The sequence below is a fragment of the Talpa europaea genome, assembly GCF_964194135.1.
Source record: "Talpa europaea genome assembly, chromosome: 1".
In the NCBI taxonomy this organism is placed as follows: Eukaryota; Metazoa; Chordata; class Mammalia; order Eulipotyphla; family Talpidae; genus Talpa; species Talpa europaea.
The window spans coordinates 49,619,825-49,636,331 of NC_140073.1; the positions used below are offsets into that span (position 1 = coordinate 49,619,825).

Below are 16,507 nucleotides of genomic sequence, written 5' to 3' on the forward strand. Positions count from 1 at the left end.
CACCTGGCCTTCCTGTAGGCTGCTGGGGGTACAGGTATGACACCCCATTAAAAGCTCTGCCATATGTGGCCCTGCCATATGGGACACAGGGCTGGGCAGAGTGAACCAGCAAGCCTTGCCCAGCACCTACCACCGTCCTTACACCCGTGGAGACAGGTGCATGGCGCCATAGCTTCCAAGTGGCCGGACCCATCCTCTCTAAGATTAGTTATTCTCAAAACACAAGTCTTTCCAAGTCACGCCTCCTTCCTCCACTCCAAGGCCTGTCTCAGGGCCTTTTCCTAGAAACTGTCACTGATCTTCACCCCTCTCTACTCTGCTGTCCATCACCAATGTTTTGTCTTCGTCTTCTCACTGACTGTGACCTCAAGTACAGGGACAAAGTCTGATTTATTCCTGTGTCTGTAGTGCCTAGCCCAGAGCCCAGCTACAGTGGCCATTAGTTGGTGGGGGCTGGAAACTAATACTAGGAGAAGGGCAATTATTGAGAAAGGAGGTCCTCCCAGATGGGACGTCCTCGAGAATGGTCCGGTTGCCTGTGCACGTGCTCACGGGAGCTGCAAGGTACGCAACAGCCATTCCCATAAACATGGTAGAGGCTGTTTTGTGGAGGAGGAAGGTCCATTCACCCCCGGGTAGGATGAGACACCAGGTCAGCCCAGTTGCCTTTGAAATCCTTGAATTTGGTCAAGAAACTTTCAGCATAGAAGATTCAGATCCCCTAGGCAGGGCATCAAGTTGTGGTATAAATTGATGCCCCATCTCCTGCCTCTGGGTGCTCATCTAATAGCCTTTCAAGCTATGGGAGGAGGGGCCTGGCCTCCCTGTAGACAGATTTAAGTCCACTGTGGCACCTGGAATGTGGGGGAGCAACAGAAGGCCCAGAACCAGGCCACACTCGCACCTGTCCAGGGCCCTGGCATAAGCAGCCGGCCATTCCCCACGTGTCCTCCTCCTTGTACTGCTTGCTTCACCCAGTGTCCATCTGTCCTGGGAGCTGCCCTCATCACGCCACCCTTCTGACGTAACCTAATACTCCTTCACTTTCTGTTCCACCTGCATCCCCTTGGCACTGCCTGGGGACCCCATCAGGTCCTCTGGACCTATCTCCCCTCCCTGCATCAGTGTCTCGCACCACCCAGCCTGCAGAAACTCACGTGCTGCACAATCCCTCCTGTAGTGTCCTGTGCCTCTGCCCCTCAGTCCCTGCATCACCTCTGTGCTCCCTGCACCCAACTCCATTTCTCACCCTGCACTGCTTCCCACACCTCCACCAGCCTCCCTCCCTGTGCTTACACACACACACACATACACACACACACACACGTGTGGCAGGCTGCCGTGCCCAGCACGGCCCAAGCCTCCAGCCAGGTGCTCTCAGTGGGTGGGGACTTGGAAGAGGAGCACATTCCATCCTGGTACAGAGTGGGCCTATAGCCCACCCCCATCTCCTGGGCGCCAAGCCCTGCTCCTTATTCTTGGTTGCCCAGCCTCAGTTTCCCCTTTTGTCTGCAGCCTTCTCCCTCCCCCACACAACAGCTGCCCTGCCTGCTGCTTGGGCTGAGAGCAGGGGGTCACTGCAGGTACAACTGCTGTCTGCCTCTGGGGATCTACTGCCATTTACCCTCTTGACCACCTCTAACCTTTTATCTTCTGGCAGCCTTGCCTCTTCCTTGCCAAGACAGATAGGGATGAAGAAGTTCACGTCTACTTTGGTCTGCTGGTCCTTGGCGCCCTGGGTCAGCAAGATGACTTGGCTGGAGGAGAGGTAGCCCAGTCGCTGAAGGGAAGGAGGCTGAGGGCTGTGACCGAATGTGAGGTTGGAATCTGGCTCAGAGCCCCACCGCCTCCCTCCAAACATCTGGTAGAGATCAGGTCTAAAGGGCAGGAAGAGGCTGAAGGATGTTTTTTGGCAATAGCTCTAACTAAGGTGGGTCAAGGCTTAGCCATGACTAATAAAACCAAAGGTGGGTCGAGTGGGGAGAGGAAGTGCCTCAATCAGGCCCTTACCTCCCAGGGGAAGGGTTCAGGGTCCCTGATGTCAAGTGCTTTGAAGGCCAGAGTGGCAAAGTAGAGAGGAGGAGGCTGGAGGAGGTGATGGGGACGAGAGAGGGGTTTGGGGTGGAGGCAGCTCCAGAAACACTGCCTCCTGGCCCCTCTCCAGGCGCGGCAAGCCCCCGAGTCACAGCTTGGCGCCCTTGGAAGGCTCCGAGGACTGTCGCACATCTGTCCACTCCTGCATGGTGTTCTGCAGGGCCTGGGTCTTCTCCTTGTCCACTTGAACGTAGTCTACCTTCTCGTCGGAAGTGACGGATGACGTGGATGGCTAGGGGACAGGGTATGTGAGCTGTCAGTAAGGTGGGGAGCAGGTGGGCTGTGCCTGCCAGTTGACTAGCTGCAGGAGCCCGTCTTCTTTCTCTGAAAGTGGTCTTAAAGCCTGACCCCCAAATTGCACCATCCCTCCTGTTTAAGGCAATAGCCCCTGCCAGGCCGCCTGATTTCTCAGCTCTTTGGAAGTCCCAGGGCCTTCCTTGGCCTGGTGGAAGGATCCAGGCCTTCAGCTCTGTTCTCACCACCAGCCTGTGCCACTCATCTGGGGGAAGGAATTTTCTGGGCACAACACAGCACCAGCCATAGGACATCGTGTGTGTTCCTTGAGGAGCCGCCCTCCTTCAGGGAGCTCCTGGCCTGGGCAGCTAAGCATGCTTCCGACCAAGGCTTTCGTAGGCCCAGAAATCCCCTCTACGGGACCCCGTATCAGACAGCGAGTTCTCAGGACCAGGGCACAGGATTCCTGGATCTAGCCCTGAGTCACTCGGTGACCTTGAGCAGATCAGCTGTCTTGGTGTGTAGTCCCTGGCTCCTGTGTGCAGCGGGGGGAGGGACTAGCTGAAGCGCTTTGCGATTGCGGGTGCCTGAGAGAAGGAACGGGGTGCTCCGACTGACGCGCAGTGGACGCCTAAGAGGCCGAGCACTGCTGATTAGAGTTGAAGGCACCTCACCTGCAGGATCCCACCCCAGGACTCCGAGAACCCTCATACCCTCACCCCACCCACCCCAGGCACCTTGCGGTGGGGGCTGGGGGAACTCGGCTGGAAGTCCAAGGCCAGATAATCCACGTTGCCAGTGCTCTTCTTTGGGGCTGGGCTGTTCGTGCCACTGGGGATGGGAGATGCAGACACTGGGTTTTGCTGTCGGAGAAGGAAAAGCCAGTCAGTCAGTTTAGGAAACAGACTCACCCACCATGAGAAAAACACACTGCTGGAAGGAAGCGCTGTTCGCTGACTGAGTCGCGCACTATGCTAGGACTTTCCACGTTCTCATCCAACCCTCGCAACAATCCTGTGATGTATTATGTGTCTTTTTAAAAACAAAGAGCGGTGAAGGGCGGTGATCGCCGGTGGTTGTACAGCTGGTGAGCAGGGATGGGAACCAGGTGCTTTCTGACTCCCAAACCTGTGCTGCTCCTCCCTACCGTCTCGCTTCCCTTCGAAGGCATCAGGCCCCATCCCAGCCAGCCTCCCAGACAAACCCAGCCTCTGCTTCCCGGCCTTTAAGATGTGAAGGCATTTCCAGCATGCGCGGGGCCTTGGCCGCCTCCTGCTGCACCAGGTCTGTCTCTGTGGAGCCCACCGCCGTCCCCGGGGGGCCGCCGCACCCAGGCCGCTTGTTCCCGTGTGCCTGAGGGGTCCTGTCGCTACTTTGCACAAAGCCCCAGTTCCTCCAGCAGCTCTGCCAGCGACCCGCTCTAGGGTCCTGGCCCCACTCAGGTACCAAGACTACCTTGTCGAGAGTTTTCTGAAATCTTACTCTAAATGAGAAAGGCGGGGGACCGACTTTCTGGTTTTTTTTTTTTTTTTTTTTTTTTTGGCTAATTCATGGTTCATTCTTTATGCGGCAACTACCAGGCGCTGAGTGCACCTGTTTTCTTTTCAATGAAAATCTCAGAGGAGACTCACCGTGTGCTGCCTGTGCTTACGCTGCCGCTATGGCCTTTACCACAGTGAGTCACCCGCGAGTGTTTCCCATCGCGGAGCACATACTCAGCGCTTACGCTCAAGTATTCGCTCGGGGCTTGGGAACAACAGGGTAAGGAAACAGAAAAGATCTTCCACTTTGAAAACATTTTAACAGAATAGGAGGAGGTTGACTCTGAAGGGTGCTTCTGTCACCAGTGATGACTCTGAAACGCCTGCCTAGTGCCTTGGTCTGCCCACAGGGCAAGTTCCGGCTTCCCAAGATCGCATCACCCCTGCCCACACCCACCATCATTCTCTTCATCTGCACCTCAGTGCCCTCCTGTCCCCAGCTTGGCATGGCTGCCGTCCTGCAGGTGCATGCCCTCCAGCACCGCCTCCCCGGGGCATGGACCCTGCCAGTGAGGCAGGTCTTCTCTGCCCCTTAGGACCAAGTCCTCATCCTTGCCTCGGATGACCCCTGAATGCTCCACACACGCGTGCTCAAGAAGGATTTGCAGCAGTGAATTAAATCCGCAGCGCTGGGGCAGCCCTGAGTCAGCGTGGACTCGCCGAGCGGGGGTCCGGGGGGCTTACCATAGGGACGTAATTCTCCTCGCTGTCTCCCGAGTCCGTGCTGGTGATGCTCTGGGTGGAGATGGGGCGGCAGTACTGGGAGGAGGAGCTGGAGTTGAAGCTGTGGCTGTTGTGGAGAGAAGACGGTCAATCCCGGGGAAGCTCTCAGCCTCTCACTGGCCCTGACCCGCACACGCCATTATCAGACCACGATCTGGTCCACAGCAGGTATACTGTCCCCCTGACAGACGAGGAAACCAGGTTCCCAGCAGCACCAGAGCTGGCCCTCGCTGCTGTCAGCATTAGTAGCGGGACTCGGCGTCCCTGGCTCCACTGCCTGGTGACCTTTGCCCTCACAGCCCAGATGGCCTGTTCCCCCCACTTCCACCGAGTGACACTCACATGGCCCTTGACCAGGACTTAGTGACAGGTGACTTGAAGGGGAGCTCATCAATGACGGTGTTGTTTCTCAGGTCGAGTGGTGTCGGCTTTGCTGGATCAGAACAGAGAGCTGATAATCAGCCGGTGAGGAGAAAGCACACACACTCCCCGCGCTGCACGCAGCGTACAAGCATGTCCTTACATGTCTTCGCCCCCAGCTTCACACAGGGACACTGAGGCTCATAAGGTTAAACAATCTTTGCTCAGGTTGCCAGGCCTTGAGGTCAAGCCTTCAGACTCCAAATTACACATTCTCTGCACAGCCGCTATGGCCACGAGAGATGGCATCTGAGGTGGAGTCGGGCACTGCGTGTCCACTGCTGCTCACGGACCCAGCTCTGGGACCCACTGGGGAGGAAGGTGCCATCAGGAGGTGGCCAAGCCAGAGCTAGAACCTGAACGTCAGCCCTTTCTCCCTGGCCTCGATGCGGAGGGCACAGAGCCAATGTCCCTGACCACTGCTCAGCAGTGTCCATGTCCCGGATGCTTAAACTGGGGAGGGGAAATTGCTGTCCCCATTTTAAGAAAACCTAAATTAAAAATTAAAAATACGTAATTTTTTATAAATTAAAATTAAAAATTAAAAAAAATTTGAGTAGGGCCTCCCTGGTGGCACAGCAGGTTGAGCGCAGCCCTGTGAAGCTGTCCGCAGCCTCTGCAGCGCGGGTTCGATTCCCAGCCAGCCAGGGAGATTCCCACAAGACACGGCAAACCTCTCCTGCCGCCCGCTGCTCCCCTCAGCAGTGCATTTAGGTCCTTCTGCCTGTTCTGCTCCCCGCTGTCTCTGGTGAATTCTCTCACACTCCCGTGCCTCTGACCTGTACCCCAGTTCTTGTATGAATAAATAGATCTTTAAAAAAAACTGAATGTAACTCTTAATGTAAATATTAAGAATAAAGACTGTTGTCCCAAGTCATACACCAAGGAAGTGCTGGACAAGGATTCTAACCTACATCTACTTGGTTTGAAAGCTAAAGTCTTTTTATTACATTAGAGTGTCTTTTTCAATATACCACTTTGTCAGCTCTCCCCAGCCGGCCCCAGATCTAACACTAATCCCTCATCCTTGAGTGTGTTTTATACACTACAAGGCACTTTTGAATATACTATCTATGACCCTCATTGCCTTTGGGAGGTAAGTATACCTCCCATTTCACAGGTGAAGAAACAAGATTCAGAGACATGGCGTGATCTGTCTGCAGTTACAGGTTGGCAGGCGGCAGTGCTGGAACCGGAATCTGTCCCCTCAGACTGCTCCAGCGGCCAGCTCCCAGGGTGCCAGACCACTGGGCTGAATTTGGAGTGTGGGTGTGGGTGTGTTTTCGGTGGCTTAGGTACCCCTTCCTTGCAAGAAGTGTACAGGATTCACCTCAACTCTAAATGCATGCAGTTAGACCCTGGTCACTGTCTATGATGGGACGGGGAAGGTCTCACCTTTCCGGTCGGGTTTGAGGTTGCGGTTGACAGGGGGTGGCTGGATCTCACTCGCTCGACTGGGGCCTCGGTGCAAAGGAAGGGCCATAGAGGGGTAGCCAAGTGGGTCGAAGTGGTGGGGCCCGGGGCTCATGGGGATGTAGACACTCTGGGAAGGATCAGCTGCCCGCTCCATAGCCAGCAGCGTGGAGGAACCTGGGTTCATGGGCACGTAGTTGTCTTCAGAGTTGGTGCTGTCTGATCGGCCCACAGCTGCTTTCCCTGGCTAGGTGGAAGAGTAAAAGAAACACCAGTCACCGGCAGGAACAAACAAAGGGGGTGAAGATCTGTATACACAGCGGGTAAAATCTGACTGAGTCACTGCCCTGGAAAGTCAGAAGGTAGGTCCTGGGAACCAAAGAAGAAAGCGGAGTGGGAGACAGGAGGAAATCAGATCTGTGGGTCCCTTCTAGCTTCCAAGATCTCTTGGGAGCCACTTATAATTCGTGATAAATCTTTAATATAAAATATCCTGGTGGCTGGGCCCATAAGCTTCTCGGGATGCCTGAGCGAAGGCAGAGGGTATCACAGGGCATGGATTCATGGGTTTGGCTCAGGACCCAGTCTCCCTTTCAAGTTCAAACCTACCATCTCAGGCCCTGAGAAGCAGAAAGAACATATGAGAAGCCTTGGCCTCGGCAGGTGAGGCCTGGGGCCAGTTGTGTTTTCCCAGCCCAGCTTTCAGTGTGAGCACCAAGCTGTGGTCAGGGAAGACACAGGGTTGTGTGGTGCAGCAACCCTGGCAATCCAGCTCGCCTTCAATGCCCTCCCTGTCTGTGCGGACATGCAACAAGCTGCTTCTGCCTTGGTCATCTAACTTTCAGCCTCTCCAGTGGGCCTGCCACCTTGGAGAACTGTGGTTAGTCCCTCCAGAGGCAGCCTGGGATTCTGCTCTCAAGCCATAATTCTGCACCCAAGAGCCGCCTCCAAGCACCTCCTGCCCCAGGGTCTCGCACTGCAGGGCGGCACCTGCTTCCACTGGAGACCTCATGGGTAAGGATGCTGCCTGAGATCCACCAGCTCAGAGCCTGCACCCTCCTGCTTAACCACAGGGTGGGGAGCCCTGTGCCCTAGTGTGTGTAAGTGTGCCCATCTCTTCCAGACCAGGGTACCTGTATCCTGCTTTTCCAAAACTCAACCCAGGGGTCTGGACTGGGACAAGAAGCGAGGCAGGGTCCTAAGAGGGAGACACCATCACTCTTTTGGGGTAAACTATTAGTTCTTTGTGACCTTTAACCCTGAGCTGGCCTGAGGACCCGTGGATAAACCCCACTCACCAGGAAAGAGCTGATTCCGTCACTCATGGACTCGGCAGACCGGCCTGCGCTCTCTCCACTACGCTGGGGGTACTCGTAGGTCTCACAGGAAGAAGCTGCAATAGAGAAAGGAACATTCATATGCACGCACAGTGAGTCACGTGCTGACACCTCTCCATGCCTCACCAATGCCGCGCAGGGTCTTACTGATACTCCAGAAGATACTACTCTCAACTCCAAACGGTCTCCTCAGTTAAGAAACTGTGTCCAGCATCTACAGAGTCCCTCCTTGACTCCTGTCCCCTCACCCCGTACCAATACAGATACCAAGGAAAGAGTGATGTGGTTTTATTTCCTAACTAGATGTGAGTTCTCTGAAGGGCAGGATCAGGCTTTATACATGTCTCTCTCATCTCAGTCCCAAAGCACAGGATGACCCATCTCATAGCTGATGGACTTACAGACTGTAAAGAGTACTGTCCGGACCTCCCTTCCAGCCCCAGCTCTGCCACTTTGCCACCCGGATAGTCTCCGAGCCACCATGGGCCTCATGGGAAATGAAAACAAGGAGGCGCTCCGTGGGCACTATATGGTTTCAGCAGCAGGGTGGATCGGGACAGGCTTCACGAGAGCAAAGCAAGATGCAAAATGAAAGGAGCTAATATTTTACTTTTTCAACAAACAGATTCTATGCAGAGTGGGAATACTCTCAGTAGAAAACAAGTGACAACAGAATTTAAATGACTCAGATGGATGTCTGGACTTGAACCAAAGAGATGCAAGTGTGGTTTAGAAATTATTTTGAAGATGCAATGTTGTAATCTGTAGTTCACATGGGCGTGGCTCCAGTTGGAGCTGGCCCTCTACATTTATTCTTTAAATCTTTGGTTTGATTGATAGCTGAATGAAATGGTATGATTTGGGCTTCTAAGCCCTACAATTTGTTATGCTGTGGTTAAGCAGAATGTCCTATCTCCCTTACTACAATTTAGCAACTTCTCTGAGGTAGGGTCAGCTACACGCCCGCCACTGTGGCTGTTGGCTCAGCCATTAGTGCTGGAGGACCAGCTACTAAGGGTTCTGGGCAGAAGATGCCTAAACCCTCCCTCAGTCATGGATGACTGAAGATTAGCAAATTACTGAGACCCCCTGGTGACCTCCCTCTCCCCACAGATCTCCGCTAGGGCTCATTCTGACCTCGGTGAAGCCGGCTGTTGTCCATCGCAGGGAGGGTATTGCGCCTGGGGATGGTGGCAGCAGCAGAGACGGATCTGCTGCTTTCACTGATTGGAGGTCTCTGCTGAGGGCTGCCCCATCGAGGCGTCTCTACCTGGCTGGGCTTGGGGGGTCGTGGTGGAGGTGCCATGGCGGAGTCCCCAGGAGTGGCCACTGCCATGGCGTTGTGGTTCTTGTCCAGCGTCACTGTCCTGGGGAACTGGTAGGCTGAGAGGGGGGTGCCTGGGACATCCAGATTGTCGACCAGGAGGTCTCCGAACTCTCTGCACAGGGTGTTGCTGGGCGTCTTGAAGGTGTACACGTCCTCGTTATCCGTCTCGGAGCCTGTGAGGCTGCCCTTGGTGTGGCCGTGGGCGGCCAGGCTCCGGGGGAGGTCGTAGGTACTGTCTCTGAATTCTGCATTGTGCCGGCTCGGCTTGGGAAGGCTGTAGAAGCCGTGGACCTGCCCACTGACTCCGTTGACACAGTGTCCGTTGCCTTGGGCGAGCTTCTGCACGGCGGTGTCGCTCCTCATCAGAAATGAGGCCCTGGTGCCCTGAGAGAAGCTGGCACTCCTGGAGAGAGAGAAAGCGGAGAAGGACAGGGGGCTTAGAGGAAGTTGGGCCTGACCACCAGGGGTGGCGTCAGCTGGGCCCGGCCCCACGCGGCTGGCTCCTGCGGAACAAACAGGCTGAGGGGGCAGAGGCCTGAGGGTTATCTCAGTTTGCCAGCTGCCTGCCCTTGGGGAAGACTCTTTCTTCCTGAGCTTCACCTTACCCATCTGCAAAAATGGAGATTAAAGACATAGTTCGAAGGTTGTTTAGAAAGGAGACTACACTTCTAAGAATTTTATCGTGTAGATTTAAGTTTGAATCCATCTGTGATTTTTTATTATCTATGACACAAGGAAGAAGTTCAACTTAAATTTCTTCTTGACCGAGAGCCAGTTTTGTTAATGTCATTTATTAAGGAAACTACTTCTCCCAATGAGTTGAAATGCCAGCTTTGTAGGCTATTAAATTCTCACTTACGTGGAGATCTATCAGTAGAATTTCTCTTATTTCCCATTGATTTATTTGCTTGCTCTTAAACCAGCAGCACACCTACAGATTACAATGGCTTTGTAAAAGTTTAGCATCTGGTAAAGCAAGTCCTTACGTCACTATTGCTCACTTTGGCTCTCTTAAAACACTTTTTAAACTTCTTAATCTCCAGATGAGTGTATAGAGTATGATGTGCAATTGTGAACTGAATTCAACTTGGAATTGGATTTTGGCTTATAATTTGTGGAACATGAACATTTTGGGGTTTTCAAATGTTTCCACTCAAGCATGTAGTCATTGTTCCATTTATTCAGATCTTGCTTCATGATCTTTATTGAGATATTTAAAGTTCTTTAATATGACTGCAGAATTGAGGTTACTGGAGGGAGGGAGGATGGGGTTGGGGACAAAGGTGGGCGGCAGCCCAGTACCATCGTCCCCATCTGTGGTCACAGACTAGATGGCTGCATGGTGGGGGCGGGGTGGAAACGCACATCTGACAGGATTGGTGAACCTGGTCCCCTAAATCCTACGCTGTTGTAAACCAGTGTTACCTCAGTAAAGGAAAAGAAAATGAATCAGTTAAAAAAAAAAAAAAAGGTTAAGACGGTAAACTTTATGTTCTGTATATTTTACCCTAATAAACAAGCCCCCTTCGTTAAAAGAGTTGTCCATTCTGCTCTTGACTCTTTTCATATTTGTTTTTAAGCATGTCATTGTTTCGTTTCTATTTTGAGTGATTTTCCATTACTGAATGCTGAAAGCCGTATTTTTGAAGACCATGAATACTGTTTGCTACTAATAAACCATAGAAACTTAAAAAAAATAAATTCTCGTCTATCCGCCACACAGATGTTCAACGTTCGTGTTTCTCTCTCCCTCTTCCCTCAAATGGCTGCGATTAGCAGGGGCTGCTCTCTCTCCTCCCCCGACAGTTACCGACAAACCACTTATTAGCTGCTTCAGGTGCCACCGAATAACACACTCCATACAAAGGCTGTGAGACAGTGGAAAGAATTTTTAAGTTGGTATCAGAAAATAAGAAGCAAATCATTTTATCTGAGCCTGTTTCCCTGCTGTTAAATAAATCGGGTAATGGAAGTCGATGTCAAAAGGTTATAAATGATTTAAACATAAGGTATAGCTTTATTTTCTACTATGCACCATGGTTGTTGAGAGGCATTTAGAGGGGGGAATATCTTGTTCCAGAAGTCTACAAATCCATAGGAAATACATTTTTCTATGTGGGAACTCTATTCAGGATAGTTCTGATTTTTTTAAAGAGGTAGGTGTTTGGGAAATAAGGCAAGACTGCGTGGTAAGAAGATCTCAGAGCGGGAGGATTGTGTCAGGTGCCGGCACCGCCTCTGGTTTGCCCCGTGAGCTTCACCAGGCTGCCCTGTCTAAGGCGTGACCTAGTGGTCTCAATGGTTATGGGCCCAAAAGGTTCTGAAGCTCTCTCCAAAAGCCCTTGTCTTTAAAGTGTGGTTCTCAAACTGGATTCTGTGTAGGTGTCAGGGGAAACTGGAGGGTAAGGTTCTGAGCAAACAGGGATCCAGACCTGTTTTTCTATCTCTTACATGATGATTCTCTTAGGATTTCATTTTGGGGAAAAGAATAATATTCATTATTTCTAGACCAATCCTTTATGACAACGATTCTTAGCCCTTTTCAGGCTACAAGCTTCTTCAACAATCTGATAAAATGTTCTTGGAACTTCTGACTAGAAAAGGGAAATAAATCTCATATATATGCAAACCTTCATGTGCATAGGAGGTGAGAGGGATGGGGGAGGGGTGTTGACCTTTAGAGACCAACCCATGAAACTTCTACCTCATACATCTCTCAGCTCATGGGGAGCTTGTTGTTACAGATGTGGCCAGCAGATGGTGGTAGAAAATAGGGCCCAGCAATTTATCAAGAAGGGAAACAGGTGTCTAGACCAGGTTCTCTCTTATGTGAACGTGTATCCCTTTTAGTCCTGAACCTTCGGTGGCCCTTCTCTCTAGACTTTCATGTTTCTGTTTGTCCCCTTGTCCTATCCCATTCCACACACATAACCAGCCCAGCACCTATGGCCTAGATTACCAAACATCTAGCTTTTATACTGGGGTGCCTGGAGCAGAGGATGGGGACCCAGTCGTAGACATAAAGTGTTAATGTTGCTCGCACCTGTCTTCAGGATTTCCAAGTCTGTTGGAGCCCCCCATTTGGAGTCTTCACTTAACAATTACCGATGTCCGATTTTCGGTCTGGGCCAGGACAATGGATGCAGGGATGCCGCGGCCCTGCAGGGGGGAGGGGTGGTGGGGGCACAGCACTGGAGAACACATGCATGTTCCTCACCGACAAGTGGGTGAGTGCGAGGCTGCTGAGTTATTCTAACTGTCCTGGGTGGTGGAGGTTCAGAATGTGAGGGGAGGCTTCTTCAAAGGCGTTAGTTCTGAATGAGTCTGGCAGGCAGTCAGGCAAAGGGCGAGAGGAGGAGGATGGCGTCCCAGGAGAGGCACAAAGAGGCAGACACAATCTGATATTCAAGGAGCTGCAAGTTGCTGAGGTTGGAGCAAATGTAGCAGAAAGCAGGGCTGACCGTGGAGGGCCAGGTCAGGGCTGCTGAGAACGGGAAGCTCCTGAAGGATCTCAAGGTGGGGTAGGGAGGTGGGGGGTGGGGTGGGGCATTACAGGTAGTATCCTGAAACAGAAACTTGTTGCAACCATATTCAAGAGTGAATATTGTCTCCCCCTCTCCAGTATCTTCTCCCTTGCTCCTTTTCCAGGATCCCTCGTTCGCGCTATGCCCCTCGCAGGCAAGCCTCTCGCCTTGGTTGTGCTTGCTATGTCTGAAAGACAAGCGCCTACTCCTATCTATCCTTCGAGCTCTGCTCAAAGCACGTCTCTTAAAGTTGTTTCCTACGTCCTCTCCCTCGGAGCACAATCGGTCATCTGCTCAGTTCCGCGCTTGGCGCAGGGAGCAGTTGCTATCAGGGCTCTGCGCCGTGGTTACCTGTTTCCTCCACCAGACCCCGCTTTTCTTAAGGAAAGACTCCATCTTAATCATTTTTTCTTCTCAGGATGCAGATTAGTGTTTTTCACATGACAAGGAATGAATGTTTGTTGAAGGGCCAAGCACATACATGTATAAATAAGTGAATCAAGAGAAGTATTGGTGCTACATTATTTTGCCTGGGGTCAGCAGATGGACACTTCCCTTTGGAACCCACTTACCTGTGCCCCAAGCTCCGCTGCCTGCCATCCTCCTCCCGAGCTCCTGCAACTCCTTACTCAGCCCCGAATATGTCTTCGTAGACTACGTCTCAGCCCTGGACTTGCATTATTTACCTTTCTCCAGAATGCTCCTTTGATGCATCAAAATCTTACACGACTGTGCAAAAGAAGCCTGTTTCGCTCCACAGGGTGTTATAGGACCTCTAATTCTTTTCACTCCACTCACTCCTCCCTTGTGCTCCCACAGCAGTCCGTGCTGCCATTTTAGCACTCACTCTGCCTTGTGTTAAAGTTATTTGAGGCTGTGTCGTGTCACTTCTCTCCGACACTCTCAGAAGGCAGAGGAGCGTCTCCTACCCTGGCACAGCACCCGGCATGTGGCAGATGATGCTGATACCTGTTAGGGGGGCTGAAGGTCATTCAGAGATCAGGGGAGGAAGGACTCGACAGAGGGAAACACGTTTGCCCAAAGTTAACTGCTCAGATGCTGGGGTCCTCTTCTGGACCCCAGGTCTCTGGACTCCCTGGTTGAAGCCCGGGGTTGCTCCCTTTGGGCAAGAAGCACTGCAGTGGGGGTGGGGGGCGGGCAGGGATATGGAGCACTCAGAAGTCCCGTGGCCTCTACTACTTTCATGTAAACTTTTACTGAAGCTGCTCCAGAGACTGCTAGTGTGGGGGTGTCTCACACCCCACCTCCTGCACGTACTTGGGTCTTATGTCAACCCCTCCGCCTCCCCCTTGTCTTTCAGGAATGGTTTCCTAGTTTATCGAGTGACTTTGCTTTGTCCTTGTTCTTCTGCACATTTCAAATTTTTCTGTGCACCACACTATACCTTGATTCCACTCCTTTCCCCCCACCGGACTCTTAAGTACCTTAATGATGACGGGATCACTTTGATTTTTAATGGCTATGTTCCCACTTAAGGAAGCCTAATAAATGCTTGTAAGTAAATCAACCACCATTTGGAATTCTGTAACTGTCACTGGCAATCTTAAGGGCCATGTGGCCCACGCTCCTGCATCTAACTCACTCCACGTGGATCCTTCCTGTGAGGCAAGAAAACTCAGAAAATTCTATTTTGTAATCATTAAAAGATGGGGGAATCTTTGTATCTTAAACCCTTCTGGAAGCAATTTTGAGCTCACTTTCTACGGTTACAGAGCAAAGCTGTACATTGTGAAACTAAATGAAAATAAAAGTTGTATGTCCTGCCTCTGGTCAATCAGAGCTGCTGGGCAAGTGAGTCAGAGCTGTAGAAGTGATTAATCACAGGGAAGTTCTCCACTGATATTTCTGCATTTTCATCCACTATTTTTCTGCAGGTGAAATACTGCTGCAGCGTCAATGACGCTTTCATTCTGCATCTCCTCGCTTGAAATTTCACTTCCCGCAACCCTCACCAGAATAATGACTTTATAGGGCGTGTGACTTGCCTCAATGCATCATCTGTTACAGGTTTAACAGCCTCCTGGAATCTGGAATGAGGCCTTAAAGACTGAAGGGCAAAAATAAACCCGATGAAAACAAATTTGTCTTAGAAAAAAAACAGGACTTTGCTTGTCTTCCTAGTGTCAGTTCAAAACTCCTTTCACTGGCAATAGTTACTATTCTGAAGAGCTACTCACTCCGGCTAGGTGGAAGAGCTAGAATTTGAGACCTTCACTCATTTTTGCCAGAATACAATTATTCAGTGGCTAGTACCGTAGTAAAAGTAACAAATAATTTTTGGTTTTACCTCTAAGGTACTTAATTTATTGTACCCTTATGTCATGCTCCCTCATAAATGGAAAAAAAGAATAGACAAAGGTAGGTATGATTAGCCCCAGTAAACTCTATTATACCTTAGTAACCCAGTCATATGTATTTATGTGCACAGCAGGCAGAGATGAATTACTGGTTCTCTCTTCAAAGTCCCTACTCAAAAATAACCCCATGAGATTATTTTAGAGGTCAAGTGAGGTAATTAAGCTAAAAGTATTTCATAAACTGTAAAGAATTATTCCTTTTTGCCAGAGAACCTAGAATATAATGTGACTGTCAGAAACAATGCAAGCTCAAAGCCCCTATGCATACTTGAAAACACTTGGCATGGCTAGTCTTTTTTTTTTTTTTTTTTTTTTTTAAATTTTAGCCATTTCAGTGCAGATGAAGCAAAATCTCACTGAGGTGTTACTTTGCATTTTCCCTGATGATTCAGCATATTTCATGAGCTTACTGGCCATTCCTATATCTTTTTTGTGAAGTGTCTATTCAAATGTTTTGTCCACTGAAAAAAAGTGGGTGGACTCTTTGTATTGCGTTGTGATAGTTCTTTATTCTAGAAACAAATCCTTTGTAAGTATATGTGTTTTTTCTCACATTTTCTGAATTGCCATTTTGCTTTTTTAATGGTGTCTTTTAAAGGAAAAAACTTTAAATTTTGATAAACAGAATTTTATCAATACTTTTCCCTTTATGATTCTTGCTTCTTGTATTCTATATAAAAAAATCTTTGCTTATCTGAAAATCACAGAGATGTTTTCTTCTAGACATTTCATAGTATTAGGCTTTGCATTTAGATCTCCTACAAATTTAGTTAGCTTTTGAGTAGTATGATAAGAAGTAAGGATTCTTTTTCTTTTCAAATTCCTATATGGATATACAACTGATCCAGTATCATGCGTTGCAAAGATTTCATTTCCCTATCAGCACCTTTGTAAACATGCAAACCAGTACAGATGCACATGTGTGTGTACACGTGCAAGTGTGCGCGCACACACACACACCCCTCTGATTTCAGGGGTATATTTACCCCTTTTTGCGTGATAAAAAGTCTTGAAATTAGGTAGCATAAATCCTCTAACTTTACTGTTGTTCTTTTTAAAATCACTTTAGCTATTCTAGGTTGTTTGTGTTTTCATTTAAGTTTTAGAATTAGCACATCAGTATCTATGGAAAAGCATGCTGGGACTTTTATTAGGATTATGTTGAATCTATAAATAAATTTGGAAAGCATTGCCACCATAGTAATATTGGGTATTCTAATTTATAAACTATAGCATAGCACTCTCTTCATAAACAGGTCTTTAATTTTCCTTAGCAATGTTAGATAGTGATTTCAGGAGGAGGCCCTTGTGCATTTCTTTTGTTAAATTTGTTCCTAAGTAGGCCATGTTTTTTTGGGCACCATTATATAATTTCTTAAAAGTTAGCTTTATAGTTGCTTGCTGCTATTATGTAAAAATTCATTTTTGTATTATAATCTTTTATACTGTGTATTTGCTAAATTCACTTATTTATTCTACTTTTCTAGAGTCTTTCAGATATCTTTATATAAACAAT

At 49.7% G+C, this 16,507-nt stretch overlaps 1 protein-coding gene across 2 annotated transcripts in view; it reads right to left on the bottom strand.

The window, feature by feature from the left end:
- Nucleotides 1–2,182: 2,182 nt before the first annotated feature.
- GAB2 (GRB2 associated binding protein 2) overlaps nucleotides 2,183–16,507 on the bottom strand; it is a gene marked incomplete at both ends in the record, with an annotated part of 162,111 nt that continues 147,786 nt past the window's right edge. The window contains 7 exons of one of the 2 annotated variants that reach the window (XM_084247826.1): nucleotides 2,183–2,326; nucleotides 3,066–3,191; nucleotides 4,554–4,659; nucleotides 4,935–5,025; nucleotides 6,408–6,668; nucleotides 7,747–7,818; nucleotides 8,900–9,492. In XM_084247826.1, the coding sequence (XP_084103952.1) occupies nucleotides 2,183–2,326; nucleotides 3,066–3,191; nucleotides 4,554–4,659; nucleotides 4,935–5,025; nucleotides 6,408–6,668; nucleotides 7,747–7,818; nucleotides 8,900–9,492 (1,393 nt within the window). Of the gene's footprint in view, nucleotides 2,327–3,065; nucleotides 3,192–4,553; nucleotides 4,660–4,934; nucleotides 5,026–6,407; nucleotides 6,673–7,723; nucleotides 7,819–8,899; nucleotides 9,493–16,507 lie in introns of both variants that reach the window. The other variant, XM_084247825.1, reaches the window with a different exon arrangement.